We start from the raw sequence: 15,221 nt of genomic DNA, 5'->3' as shown, positions 1-15,221 counted from the left end.
CTACATATTATACATTAATTACTATTGATTCTCTAATGAACAATTTTTTTTATGGTTCGACTACCGACTAAGTCAGGTTTGAGACAACGAGAGGGTATGGTCTCATTGTTCAAGTCTCCAAATCAAAAGTTAAAGAAACTACTCATCTACTTGCCTCTGTATAAGGAGTGAATTACATATTGTGAAATTATGTTCACAACTCTCTGTTCGGTCAAGTTCCTAAAATATCCCGATAAAAGTTATTCTCACCCACGCAAATCAAAAGATAAGTCCTTATATGCAAGAGTTCACAGCTCACTTATAATTAAGATCGAGTTACACATGATTATCTTGTGAAATATTAATATTCTCAGTTAACAAATATATAAAGAGATTAGATACCACATTGGATACCACATTTACATGTCTTCGCATAAATGATTTGAATCAAATAATTAGTAACGATAATAGAATAGGTCGTATTAATAGTGTTACATGATAAAACACTCAACCTTATCCTATACTATAAACTTGATGATATTATATTGCAAATAAAATAATAAAAAATATTGTTAAAAATTCAATAACTAATTACTAGACTTTTTATATAGGCCGGGGTAGTTGTCTCACGACAATGGCTATCAATGGAGGGAAAAAGAAACAAAGAAAGAAGGTCGAATAGGACGGAGCGTTTAATTTCTTATAATTGAAATAATAATATTTATTATTATTTGATAAACGTCACGTCAACACTTCTATTCTATTAATTGAAATCTAAATATCATTAAAAAAAAAAAAAATTTGCTCTATTTTTTTGGATTATAGATTATGTTCCATTTAAATTTTGTTATTATAAATTTTAATCCATATACCTAATTTTTATGAAAATTAATATTTATATTTATTGAAAGTATGTGATAAAAATTGGGCATTTACTTTGAAATCTAAAATATTTTAATTTATTTATTTTTTTAAAAAAATATAATATAGATATAGTATAGGGTTGATATAAGGGCATTTTGGTACAATAGGTGAGATTATTTGCTAAACCTCCGTTGTGGTCGGCGGCCACAAAACCCTGAAAGCGCTGCTAAGCTTCGCCCCTTCTTCTTCTTCTTCTTCTTCGTTGCGCCATTAGGGAACGCAGCTGAAGAAAAGCCTATTACTTTTCTCTCAGTTCTTCTTCCTCTTGCAATCTTTGCGCCTCTTAAGCTTCGGGACTTCTCGGAGAGTGACTGCAAAATATGGGAATATTTGAACCTTACAGAGCAATTGGTTACATTACGAACAGTGTGCCCTTCTCTGTGCAGAGACTCGGAACCGAAACCTTCGTCACCGTTAGCGTTGGCAAAGCTTTTCAAGTTTATAATGTAAGATCACTCTCTTGGACAATAGTTCTTTCCCTTGCGAAATTTCCATTGTTGTGACTTTTTCTCCTCGTTAATTGCTTAATCCGTTTAAGTTTTCGATCTTACTGTTAGTATTTTTGTTTTTACCGAATTGTCGCTTTGGGGCTTAATCGTTGTTATGTTCTTTTTTTTTTTTTGTTTTTTCAGTGCGCGAAGTTAAACTTGGTTCTCGTTGGTGAGTGAATTTTTCTTTTCTTTTAACGTTTGATTTAGTTTCAGTTTTTTGTTGTCTTTAGAAAGTTTCTCATGTGGAGTGTTTCTAAAGTTTCTGTTTTGGTTTCATCCTTGTGTTTTGTGATTTTACTTATTGGTGTTGATGCTTGATTCTTAGGCCCTCAATTGCCGAAGAAGATTCGAGCTCTTGCTTCCTACCGTGAGTACACGTTTGCTGCTTATGGGTCTGACATTGCAGTTTTCAAGCGTGCTCATCAGGTTTGCTCGTTGGGAATATTTGTCTATTTTTCTTGAAGTAAATGTTTTTGGGAATAGATGAGTAACTGCCCAGGCTCAATTCATCATTTTCTGGTTCTATTTAGAATGTCTGTTGACTTGTTATTTTGGGCTTCTTTTCTTGTCCATATTTAATGCTTTCGGTGAATATATATGTAGTTAATTCTTATTGTAGCATGCTGGGAGTCTTGGTTATATTTTTCTGGATGAAATGGCTTTATTTCCTTAATTCACGGGGTTTGATGAAGGCTTTTTGTATAAATTTGCTTGCTGGCCTGTAAGTGTTCTGCTTTGATTATAAGGAAAAGAGTGGCTACAGGCTTTCTGCAGATAGAAAACTAGAGTTGGAAGGATTACTAAAAGTAATCTGCTGTTTGCTAATAATCCAATTTTTTGTCTCTTCTCGTTTTACTGATGAATGTACGGCTGAGAATGGAGAAAAGTATGAGAAATGTCTTTTGGTAAGGAAATGATGACTATGACCTGAAGATCTCTCATTTAGTTGGATGGAACGTTGTGTTTAATCCTTTGGAGTGCAGGGGTTTGGGTGATGGAGAGATCTAATGAAAAATTTTAGGTCTTCCGAATAAATGCCTTTGAAGACTCTCAAATGAACCAAACGAGCTGTGGTGTAAGGTGGTGGTTAGTGTGTAATGAGAGAAATGCTAAATATATATCTTTCAAGTATTTTTCAGTTGTCAGTACTGTGGGGCTTTCTTGTTTGTGATGTTGGGATGTGAATTCAAGGTCCTGGAGAGTTACTGTTAGAAGAACCCTGAGGGATGAGGAAGTGGTTAATTATTGAAGGATTTTGAAATTGTCAAAAGAAGTATCAATATCTAGATTGAAAGATCAGAGATGCTGGCGTTTGGCTAGTTCAGATTTTTTTTTTTCCTGTTGGATCACTTTTTAGTGAAGCTTGTCTTGCTATTTCCCTTCTAAATTCTGTTGTGACAGCTTTGAGGAATACAATTTGCCCTTAAAAGGTGAATATTTTATGGAGAGCTTAAACACCTTGGATAACATTCAAAGAACATGTTCAGGGTGGTCCTTGAATCCAAGTTGCTACTTAATTTAGCTGGCATTTAGGATGTATTTGGTCTTGGCTGAAAAGGAGCGTTCAAATCTTGACCGAGAATGAACAATGCATTGACCGGCTTGTAGAATCTATTACTTTTTTTTTTTTGGCTTACATGGCATAAATTGTCTCCATCATTTTGTAACTATAGCTTATCATCTCTTAGAGCCCATTGGAATTTTTTTTTTGTAATCTTCATTGGACAGGGATTTTCCCTTCGTTTTTTTTTTGTTTTTTTTTATTTTTTTTTTTATTTTTATAATTTTAATCTCATTTAATTGCTAACTATTAAGTTTCAAAGCTGGGGAGGCTGCTCATTACTTGTTCAGTCTTAAAGCTGGGAAGGATGTTCTTCACTTGTTCCTGCACTGTTCCTCATAGCAGGAATTTTTGGGAAGCTCTGTTTCTGGAAGTTTGGATGGAAAGGGCTTTACGATTTCAATGTTAAAGAACAATTTCTGTTGTCTACTTCGTGATCATGGTTTAATAGGGAAACAAGAGTTTTGTGGAGTGTATTGTCAAGTCTGTGATTTGGGGCATCTGGTTTGAAAGAAATGTGGCTTTTCAAGAATAAGAAAGTTCGTGGGGTTTAATATGATTAAACTTCTATGCTGCTTCTTGAGTTCTCCTTCCAAATACTTACGCAATTACTCGTGTCATGTAACTTATTATTGTTGGGAAGCTTCCTATGAAATTTTTTTAAGATCCTATGAGATTGTCGGGAGCTTTCTTGTAATAATTTTTTAGATTGAGTTTAGGATTTGATGCTATTTTTCTACTTTGGGAACTTTTTAGACGTTCTCCTATTTAATGTTTAAAATATCTATCATAAATGGGCTTCGTTATTAAAAAAATCCAGTTATGTTAAAGAAAATATCTATATATTTTCAAAAATTTCTTCATAGTTCTATGCCAAATAGAAGGAGATGCTCCTGAGCTTTTCTGTGCTGATAACTTCCAGATTTTTTTTTTAGTATGGAATTTTACTTACTTTAGTTATATACCTCACCTTTATCATATCGATTTTCAAAGTTCCATATTATGTACTTGTTTAATTTGTTCAGTGTCATTTGGTATAAAAGCTACTGCTGTCGTGATAGCCAAGCAAATATTTTTTTTCCTGTTTTTTCGTGTGCCATGGAGATGTTTTTAGACATGGACACATGCTTGTCATTGATTTTCTTATGCATATTTGATGATTTCTTTGCAGGTAGCAAATTGGAGTAGCCATAATGCCAAGGTCAACTTGTTGCTATTGTTTGGAGATCACATCCTAAGTGTTGACATTAATGGAAATATGTTCATGTGGCATTTCAAAGGGAATGAAGATAATCCTTCTCCAGTTGGACAAGTCACATTAGAAGGACAATTTAGTCCTAGCTGTATAATGCATCCAGACACATATCTAAACAAAGTAATTTCTTTCTTACATCCCGCATGATATTTCCTGGCAATAATTCTTAGACAATTCATTGCTTAGCAGATTCAAAACTTTAGGAACTTGTTTGATAAAATTGTGAATCTTTTTTCATGTAATAAAGTTTAATGAGATTCACTGTACTCACCAAATAAAAGAAGCATCTTGAACAATGAAGTTTGATAGCAGATCATATTTTCTATTGTTTTCGATCAGAGTTCTTGTAGCAGGAAGGCTAAATAAATGTGGTATAAGTAGCGCAGTACTCTTTATTACATTGAAAGGAACCTCAACGATATCTGTTTGAACAGGTTATGCTTGGAAGTCTGGAGGGTTCTTTGGAGCTTTGGAACATCAGCTCAAAGAAAAAACTCTACGAGTTCAAGGGATGGAATTCATCTGTATGCTGTTGTGTTTCGTCTCCTGCTCTAGATGTTGTTGCCATTGGCTGCGCTGATGGAAAGGTTCATGTTCATAACATCCGTTATGATCAAGAATTATTTTCGTTCACACACTCAACACGAGGATCTGTTACTGCCTTATCTTTCAGCTCAGGTTGGATAAATTTCATCATTGTCACTTATCAATAATCCTATTCTTGCACTGTCAATGAATTTCTTTAGCTGCTGTTCCAGTCCTAAATTTGTGATTTCAAGCATCTGCATGTGTCATGCAGGCTGCTTGAAAATTCTATTAAATTAATTGACCTTTAGTTAATTTATTTTGAGTTTGTTACTAGTCTGTCATACACGTTGCTTCTTCATATGACAGGAGTTGTGTTCATTCATGGCAGCCAATTAATTACCCTCTACCCTACATGATCGAATTTGAATCATTAAGTGTTTGTGTTTTGATTTTCTTTTTTATATAACTCAGTAACTTGTCATTTTCTTTTTCCTAATTGATTCTTAGTGAATGAATGTTTTCTGACTTTAATTAATATTTTTTTTAAAAAAGATGGACAGCCTCTTCTAGCATCCGGAGGTTCATCAGGTGTTATTAGCATATGGAATCTTGAGAAGAGAAGACTTCAATCGGTCATTAGAGAAGCTCATGATAGCTCAATAGTTTCACTTCACTTTTTTGCTAATGAGCCAGTCTTGATGAGTTCATCAACAGATAATTCCATCAAAGTATGTGATTACTATTGCCCTCTATGGATTTCTTTTTACAATTTTACATAATTGTAGAGAGTTTACCAAAATATATGTAAAAGGATCCTCTATTGTAGAAATTATTATGATAACCACCTTAGGTTGGCCTAGTGGTCAATAAGGGTCATGTTAACAATAAATGACTTGGTAGGAATAGACACGGTGATCACTTGGATTTAATATCTCACAAGTTTAACTTGATAACCAAATATAGAAGGTTTAAGCAGTTGTCATGTGAGAATCCTCTTGAGGTGAGTACAAGATGGCCCCACCACTCATGGATAAAAAGCAATATTCATCTAGTGTTACTTTTTTTTTTGTTTTAAATAATTTAAGACAGAATAATTTTATGTCTAAGGCCCCTATTTGCAATAAAGCAATATCCATCTAGTGTTACTTTTCATCAGCTTGAAAATTCTACTCTTCTGTTTGTTGCGATTTTCCTATGTATTTTACAATATTTGGAATTATCATTGCTTGTTACTTTTTTGGTAGATGTGGATTTTTGATACAACAGATGGAGACCCTCGTTTGTTACGCTTTCGCAGTGGACATAGTGCCCCTCCTCTATGCATAAGGTGAGATGTCTTTTGTGCCGTACTCATTTGCTTATGTAAAGTGGTTTTTTCCCCTTGGTATGGATGGTTTGCATTTTATTATCACCTAAGATACTATTTGTTGTTCAGTCAGAATAGAATATATATTTATATTTTAACTAAGGCACTCGGGTAAATTCCTTAGGTTGAGAAAAGTGAATGCCTGTGTTCAACTGATGTATGTAATGAACATTTATTGCTATTTTTTTCATAAAGTAGCAAATTTTAATTAAAAAGATTAATTTTTGTATGTCTTTGTATATTCTTTCCTTTTTTTTTATTCTTGTTTCTGCATTTTTTTAGTCTTACTTGGGCTTCCTGGTAAGTCCGATAATTTCTGTGATATCTCCTTGACTTTCATTCTTACTGATCTATCATAGGTTTTATGCAAATGGGAGACACATTTTATCTGCTGGTCAGGATCGTGCCTTCAGGCTTTTCTCTGTAATCCAGGTTAGTTTTAACAATTGAAAGAGGACGGATGTCTCTTTATTATTGTCTGTAAAAAGTTTTGTGGATTATTTGTTTATGGGTGGAAAGCATTGCCTCTTTTCAGTTTCTCGGTGCTACCTTTCATATTTCCTTCATCTGTCTTAATAAATGTCTTGGTTCCTTTTCAATGGAAAAAATCTAAGAGGAAAATAGTTAATCACGTCAATAAATAGTTTTAATCTTTTTCAAAAAATGGTCATATCAGTTGCCAAGGGAAAATTGATGAGAATAAATTTCTATAGGTCTTTCCTTTCTAGGGACCTTTGAAGTGACAAAAGTTCGTATCTTTGCCCAATTCCAGCCTAAGGGAATGTTTGGGATATATTTTGAAAAGAAATTTTCTACTTTTTAGAGTAAGAGAAACGTGTTTGAATCACAGTTTCCTATACATTGTTTTCCCTTCTTTTCCTAGTTTGTTTTTCCTATGGCTCATACTTGCAACAGAAATTGTATTTCCTTCCGAAGTCATGGGGTTGTGAACATTAATTTTATTTGCAAGCAATTAACCACAGTTTTTAAAAATAATTTTGAAAAGAAAAGTAAGTCTCATTTTTGAGATATTACTTAAGCTACTTGAGATGTTGGGATTTATGTAATTTCAGCTCCTGCACTCTTTTTACTCTTGTCTGCATGCTAAATTTACACTGTATAGACTTCAATTCTCATCCTATCGATCCTTGTTTCTCTTCTTCTTATCTGTTTAGCATTTCGTTTTGGGTTTTAAAAGGATTTTTGTTAATATAATTGTGATACAAGAAATGTCTGCCTTGTAATTGTTTACTCTCGCTATATATTCTGTTTAGGATCAGCAAAGTAGGGAGCTTTCTCAACGGCATGTGGCTAAACGTGCGAAGAAACTAAAACTTAAGGTATGATTCAAATATGAAAGTCTTAAATTTGTTTGTGTGTGTGTGTTTTTTTTTTTGTTTTTTTTTTTATATTTTGATTTGATGAAATAGAATGCAAAAGAAATTCTTCTTGTAGATGATTACAAAAAATCCCTCCGGGTAGTGAAGCTGTAACTACATAAAGGAGACGAGCCTTTGAATTTGTAGTGTGCTGAACCTTCAGTTAAAGAAATCAAGGATAATTTCGTGGCCACATTTTCCAAATATTATACTAGATAAAATACAGTAGACCTTCCTTGCTTGATATTTTAGGATCCTTATTTAATGTGGATGTCATTGAAGAGTTTGCTACTCCTTTTTTTGCATCACCAGACCATCCAGATTATTCACAAGTTGGAAGTCCAATAGATCGTTCCTATCCTATTATACCTAAATGTCACCAATACAACAGATGAAGTTTTTGTTAAAGAATCAAACAAGAAATTTCAAATTTATTCCAGCAGTCAGAAACGTTAGATTTAGATCAAATTCTGCCACAACTCTTTGCAAATTTTCATCTCTTATTGAATTTAGTGGTTCTCAATTTTGGGAGATTCCTTCGCCCAACTCTCATAAGATACATTAAGTGTACATTTTTAGTGTGTTCCCGGATTTTCAATGAAGATTTTATCTTGGAATACCAGAAGATTGAATGACTTTTCAAAACGAACCAGATTTAAGAGACTCCTGCAACAACATAGTCCTGATGTGGTTTTTATTCAAGAAACAAAAACAATGGATCCTTTTTCAAGAAGGTTTATCAAATCCATGTGGAGTTCCTAGTGAGATTAATGGGGTTCAAATTGACTATGGATTAAGAGAAATTCTAGAATTTTACGTACTCAAGAAATTAACTGAGACATTTATTGGGCTTCTGTCTCTCTTTTAGCTTTTACTTGGTCCTCTACAATTTTTTTTCATAATTATAGCCTAACTCATATTTACACCAGTTGAGCTTCTTTATTATAGCCCGTGTGGTGTGTGGGGATATCTCATCTTCCTCTCCTTTTGTATTTCCTTTCTTGTTGATGATATTTATGTTTCTTAAAAATAAAAGCTAATAAGAAAGTAGATTCAATAAATGGATAGATGTTTTGTGCTTATCTCAGAATGCTTCATTCCGTCCATAAGTTCCAAAAAAAAAAAAAAAAAGCTGTAACAAAGTTTCGCCAAAGATCTATTCTCTCCTTCAATGGGTGGCCCATTAGGGAGAGGGAAAGAAGTATGATGATATCCCATGTTCTTTTTTATGCACTATCCAAAGGAATTCTTTCTCCAAGTTTTTATGTTTTCACTTAGCTATTTTCTATAATAAATCAAAAAGGTAACACAACTAATTCATGTTAGTTTTATCTATGCTCTTCCAGGAAGAAGAAATTAAGTTGAAGCCCGTCATAGCTTTTGATTGTGGTAAGTTCCTTCTTCCAAGTTAATGTGACATGCGATTAAACTGATTCTCCTGTTCCTTAAAGTTGCGTAAGATTAAAGTGATACAGATACTCCAGGCGAGGTCTGGCTGTTTATTCTCTCTTTCTTCAGCCTTTAATTTTCCTAATACAAATAATGATATAAACTGAGTCATTATAATTTTTATTTGCTTGTTAAATTTAGTTTCCAACATTCATTCCTTACTTTCTTGAATGTCAATCCTGATGCTCTCCTGCCACAGGAAGCTGTATTCTAATAGATTATTGTTCGACAGAACATGTTGTGTTGTAACTTCTAAATTTAATGTAGTCTTTTCTGCGTTTGTAAGAAACATATAAAATTCTTGCAATTTGTGACACACTGGTACTTGCTTAGGAAAACAAAAAGAGAAACTCATTGCTGCTACCACTAGCCAACTGAGATAAAGAATCACCTCAGCGTAAACTAGGGTTGTTCATGGAGGATTTTTTTTATTTTTTATTTTTTTATTTTTATTTTAAAGAAACAGAATTTTCGTTGATATTATTAAAAGATACATGCCAAGCTACAAATAACTCCTATTTGGGGTAGATTGAAAGGGCTTCCCAATTATGAAAGAGTACAATTTGAGTAATTGCTAAAGTGCTTATAAAGAGTACTCCAGAAGAAATTCTGCAGGGTCGTTTTGTTCCAAGGCTGAAATTTTCTTCATAAGTTTTTTGGTTTATTTCAAACTAAAGTTCCCAAATAAGAGCATTTAATATAATTGATCCTGAAGAATTGTCTTTGCAATTTAACTTCAACCCACATAAAAGTTGGAAAATGTTGTCATTGGAGCTGGAGCTTATAAAACCGCCCTAATCAGTATTGACCTAGTTACTCAAGTACTTGAACAAAATGCTCCAATAAGATGCTATAAAACATTAAAAAGTTGAAATTCTTGACAAGTTCTCATTTATACCAACATTTTGCCCGTTTGCATCCAATAAGAAACTCAAACAAAAATTGCCAATCTGTGCATAATTCTAACTAGTTTAAGACATATCCTCGACTAAGTGGTCAAAGCTTTGAATCCCCTCATCCCCACAGGTTATTTGAAATTGAATTTAAAAGGTAAAAAAAGATCATCATTACTACAAAAAGTTACTCCTGGTAGAATGAAGACATCAATGAAATTCCTAAATGAAGTGATCAAATATCCCTTGACCAGCAATTTCATAAAATATTTAATTTAATCCAAATTGAATCGATATCCTAACCTTTATCTTCATTTGTAGTTGTCTATTCATTTGTTATCTGGTGTTTGTTCGATGATATCAAATTTAGTATTGTTATTTTCTTGAATTTGTTTTTAGCTGAAATTAGAGAGCGCGATTGGTGCAATGTGGTTACATGTCATGTTGATACTCCACAAGCATACGTATGGAGACTTCAAAACTTTGTTCTTGGTGAGCATATCTTGAAACCATGCCCAGAAAACCCGACGCCAATTAAGGTTTGTTCAAGATGATGTCACTTTCACCCTGTTTTTAGGCATCTGTATATAATATGACATATAGTTAAGGAGAAAAAGAAATGATATGTGGTTCAGATTATACGATTTCCTTGTGATTTCACTTTTCTATAAGGGTTGAAACTGTATCTATTAATTTTGTTGACCTTTCTATTTTGTGGTATAAAAAATAATTTATGCTAATTTGTGATGAAAACTGGGGTCGAAGAGTTGAGTATGGGTGTGTTTCAGTCATTATGGTGATAAATTGTTTATTAGCCTTCTCTGTTGTTTGGGTGGATCTGTAAGCTGCAAAAAGATGTGTGCGTGTTCCCTGATTCTAAATGTATATATAATTACTAGCATATTCTTTTTGTTTTTAATTGTCCGTTGAAATACCTAAAACTTGATATACTTAGTGTATGATTATTTCATAATGAAAAAAAGAATATTTATTTCTGAACATTTTTTGTCACTTTGATGTTAATATAATATTTATTTCTGTTGATGAAAACCCTATATGATACTTCATCTGGACAACAGGCTTGTGCAATCAGTGCATGTGGAAATTTTGCCTTCTTAGGGACAGAAGGTGGTTGGATTGAGCGATTCAATCTTCAATCGGGTGCTAGTAGAGGTAGTTACTTGGATAAAAAGGAAGGAAGAAACGCTGCACATATTGGAGAAGTTGTCGGTCTTGCTTGTGATTCTACAAATACCCACGTTATAAGTGCAGGAGTTGGTGGAGATATAAAGGTTTCTATTGCATGTCCCTTAACTTAGCAACCAACCAAGACTTGGGCAATCTCAGAGGAGAGTTTGTGATAAGTTCCATTTGTTAAATGTCTTATGTTACAGGTTTGGAATTTCAAGGAGCGTGATCTAAAATCCAGATGGGAAATTGGTAGTTCTGTTGTGAAGATCGTCTATCATCGAGTAAATGGTAACTTCCAGGAACCCAATCTGACCTTGATGACACATTTTCCTTGTTGAATCGTGTTTTTAAGCAGATTTTTTAAACTTGAATTTCAGGACTTTTGGCAGTGGTAACTGATGATTTGGTTATCCGTCTGTTTGACATTGTGGCTTCAAGAATGGTTCGTAAATTCGAAGGTCATACAGATCGTATAACAGATTTGTCTTTCAGTGAGGATGGAAAATGGCTTTTAACATCTAGTATGGATGGAAGTCTTAGAATTTGGGACGTCATTTTAGCAAGGCAAATCGATGCACTACAAGTTGATGCTTCGATTACTGCATTTTCTATTTCTCCAAATATGGATATTTTGGCGACTACACATGTAGATCAAAATGGAGTCTACCTCTGGTAAGTTATCTTGATGGCAATACATATACTCGTTTAGTAAGGCGAATAAGGAGAAGTATAAATGGGGAAAATGATATTTAGTATTATTTTCTGGAATGAAACGATCTTATCTTTCTCTACGTTGTCTCATTAGTTATGAAATTTCATATTGTATCCTTTAGGAACTGTTTTATTTTATTATTCTTATTATTTTTAACTTTACCAAATTCGACCTCTTCCTTCCTCGTGATCTTCGTAAAGATTATTTACCGAAAACCGATTTCAGTTAAAAAAAAAATTGGAAACTTTTCAAGCAGGCTATAGTTTGTTGTTAATCAAGCAGGCTATCGAATGTTTAGTTACATAGATATTGAAGACATGCTTAAAGATTGGAAACTTTTCAATGTTGTATTGAGGTGTACTCCATGGTTGGTTATAGTTCACCGAGGAATAAAAAGTGATAGTCAGAGGGCTAGAATGTATTGCCATGGGGTTCCTTTCCTTTCTGTTTGTAAGACTGCTAAATGTTTGACTTTTTTGTTGACATTTTAGGGTGAATCAATTAATGTTCTCTGGTTCATCAAACGTGGATACCCTTGCAAGTGGAAAGGATATTGTTAATGTTAAATTGCCATCAGTCTCCTCCACGGAAGGAATGGAGTTCGAAGATCGCGACGAGAATCCTTCAAAACCTCCTGAATCTAAAGATTTATCAGGCTTTCACATCTCTAGCCAGCAAATCCCAGATTTAATTACACTTTCACTGTTGCCCAGAAGTCAGTGGCAGAGCTTGGTCAATTTGGACATAATAAAGGTATGTTCTTATTCTTACTTGATTTCCTCCATTGCACACAGACAAAAAACAAGATTTATGTACTAATGCCTTTTTTTGTTCATGAATTTTCAACGTCCAGGCCCGTAATAAACCAATCGAACCTCCGAAGAAACCCGAAAAGGCTCCTTTCTTCCTGCCATCTCTTCCTTCTCTCTCTGGAGAAATACTATTTAAGCCTTCTGAGTCAGCGAACACAGAGAGAGCAGAAAAGGGAGTTGATAATGAAGAACACAAAAAATCGGATATAACATCGTCTCAATTCTTGCAGATTCTTGAATCTTCTTCTGAAGTACAGAACTGTAAGTTAGCACAGTGTATGCATTTCTTTGAGATTTTTTATGCTTTAGCTGTAAACGTGAAGCATTTCTGAAATAATATTATTCCTTTATATTTCAGTCTCAGCCTTTACTGATTACATAAAGGGTTTATCTCCATCAACATTGGATTTGGAACTTCGCATGCTTCAAATTATAGATGACGATGAGCGTCAAGAACCCGAAAAGAGACCTGAACTTATTTCAATTGAATTGCTTCTTGATTATTTCATACACGAAATTACTTGCCGCAACAATTTCGAGTTCATCCAAGCCTTTATCAGATTGTTCCTGAAGGTAAGGCTATATCAAAGGATTTCTCAGATTATGACTTTGAACTTCTCTAGTTAAAGAACTGATGGAAGGTTTTGTTAATGAAAAATGCTTCTACTAAATGGCTGCATATTCCTTTTGGCTATAGATACACGGCGAGACGATTCGTTGCCAGTTGACATTGCAGGAGAAGGCAAGGAAACTCCTGGATATTCAGAGCTCAGTATGGCAAGGTTTGGATAAAATATTCCAATCCTCTAGATGTATGGTTACTTTTCTTAGCAACTCACAGTTTTAGGTGTTGTGACTTAGTTGGTTCATCGTAGAATCATGAAAGATCATATTATTTATTGCTGTTGTAGATTAGTTTTTTTTGGGGGGAGTTCATCATAGTGGCTTAAATCAGAGAGAGGGATGTTTGTTTTGGCTTAATATTTACTTCCAACTTAGATGATGAGTTAATTAGTGGTTAAGTATTAGGTGTAAATTGTATAACATGATCCAATTTTGTCCAACATTACTGGGTATCATTATAATTCTTTTTCCTTTGAGAATACAAACTTTGCAGCCAAGTAGCATTTCTCTTATGGTAAGTTTTATGCTGAAATCTGTCATTTCCACGCTTTTATAAAGAATGTTTTGTTGTTCTCTCCAACTGATGTGAGATTTTACCATCCATCCCCTTTTGAGGTTCATCGTCCTTGCTGACACTCGTTCTCCTCTCTAATCAATGTGGGATCTCACAACTCTCGTGTTAGTAAGATATAGACATCAAAGCCAAAATAGTACTAAACAAGCCAAAATAGACTAGACTGTTAATATTTTGAAGCTTAAAAATGTGGCAACTAATTAATACCAAAAAAATTATGGCAACTAAATTAATTCACAAAGCACCATCTGCCCAAATATGCTATTAATAATGAGTGAAAATGTTTCTTGAAGTGGCAATCATGCCATAAATATAAAAAGACAAAAAGGGAAGGGCCCATTTGTAATTATGATGATGAGAATAACAATTAACCACAACTTTATGGACCACCAATACAAATAATTATACTTTATTTAGGGTACAACCTGAAATAACTAAGAACTTTTGGGCATGAGAGTCAATATCCAAAAGATGGGGGATCATCTTTGAATTAACCAAGAACTTTTGTGACCTCAAATTTTTTAACCTTATTCCATTCTTAATTAAACATGGTAAACAATACATATATTTGAAATTATAACAAACATTTAACTTAACCATAGATTTAAACTATAACGAAATTTAACTTAACTATAGTTTATGTTATGGTTTAGTGGTCGTATTAATAATTTTAATTTTAGCATATAGTAAAACTTAGTATACTATCGGTGTAAAATATTAGTTTGTTAGACATATCATATTTGAAATCTAGCATTAATCTCTGCTTTACAGATACTTCACTCGATACCCATCTTAACAAATTAAGAGTATCCAATTCTTTTTTAGAAGACCGTTTCATTTCTTATTTTGGATGAGAGCAACTCGAAGAGAATCTTTTTCCATTTTAATTTTGGAGATGCGAACCAGAGCTTCAATCTCCATTTTCGTTCTTGACCTCGCCCCAATTCTGTTCACATTCTTGTCCTAGACTCTGCATCGATTATTGTTTCATTCTTATGTACCTATATAAAAAACAATTTTTGGTATTTATTTATTGAAGTGTTAAAATTAAAGTGTGATCTATTATTTTTTTTTATTAAAAATGAAAATTTTAAAACATTTAAATAAAGAGTTTTGATAAATAATTAAAATAAACAACTTTAAAAAAAAGGTTAGTTTTAAAATATTTATTTACTTATTTTTAAAATTTTATTAAAGTTTCAACAATTTAAAAAAGAATAAATATTTAAAAAAATAATTATAAAGTTGAATAAAATCAAAATAAATATATTATTGTAAGCAATTTTTTAAAGGAAAATTGGTTAGACGAACACGTCTCTCCTTGTCCATTTAGTGTAACCTCATGGCTTTCCTGGGGGCTTCACAAAAAAGTTTCATATATGATAATTCCCTAAATTAGACGATCTGGAATTTTCATCATCGAACAAAATTAACTCGACTGAATCTAAACTAAATTTAAAAAAGAAATTAAATCCATAAAATT

At 33.2% G+C, this 15,221-nt stretch overlaps 1 protein-coding gene across 1 annotated transcript; it reads left to right on the top strand.

The window, feature by feature from the left end:
• The first annotated feature begins 1,028 nt into the window (after positions 1–1,028).
• On the top strand, positions 1,029–13,672 carry LOC111805656 (WD repeat-containing protein 36). Its single transcript, XM_023690804.1, has 18 exons — positions 1,029–1,349; positions 1,536–1,563; positions 1,720–1,820; positions 4,127–4,330; positions 4,645–4,888; positions 5,291–5,466; positions 5,983–6,065; positions 6,464–6,536; positions 7,379–7,444; positions 8,830–8,872; positions 10,225–10,364; positions 10,905–11,117; positions 11,220–11,304; positions 11,394–11,688; positions 12,220–12,481; positions 12,582–12,801; positions 12,899–13,113; positions 13,238–13,672. Exons 1-18 carry the CDS (start codon positions 1,224–1,226, stop codon positions 13,385–13,387), a joined length of 2,724 nt encoding a protein of 907 aa, XP_023546572.1. The 5' UTR covers positions 1,029–1,223; the 3' UTR covers positions 13,388–13,672.
• The last annotated feature ends 1,549 nt before the right edge of the window (positions 13,673–15,221 follow it).

Source organism: Cucurbita pepo, chromosome LG11 (assembly GCF_002806865.2).
Source record: "Cucurbita pepo subsp. pepo cultivar mu-cu-16 chromosome LG11, ASM280686v2, whole genome shotgun sequence".
In the NCBI taxonomy this organism is placed as follows: domain Eukaryota; kingdom Viridiplantae; phylum Streptophyta; class Magnoliopsida; order Cucurbitales; family Cucurbitaceae; genus Cucurbita; species Cucurbita pepo.
This window is presented reverse-complemented; position numbering and strand designations above follow the sequence as displayed.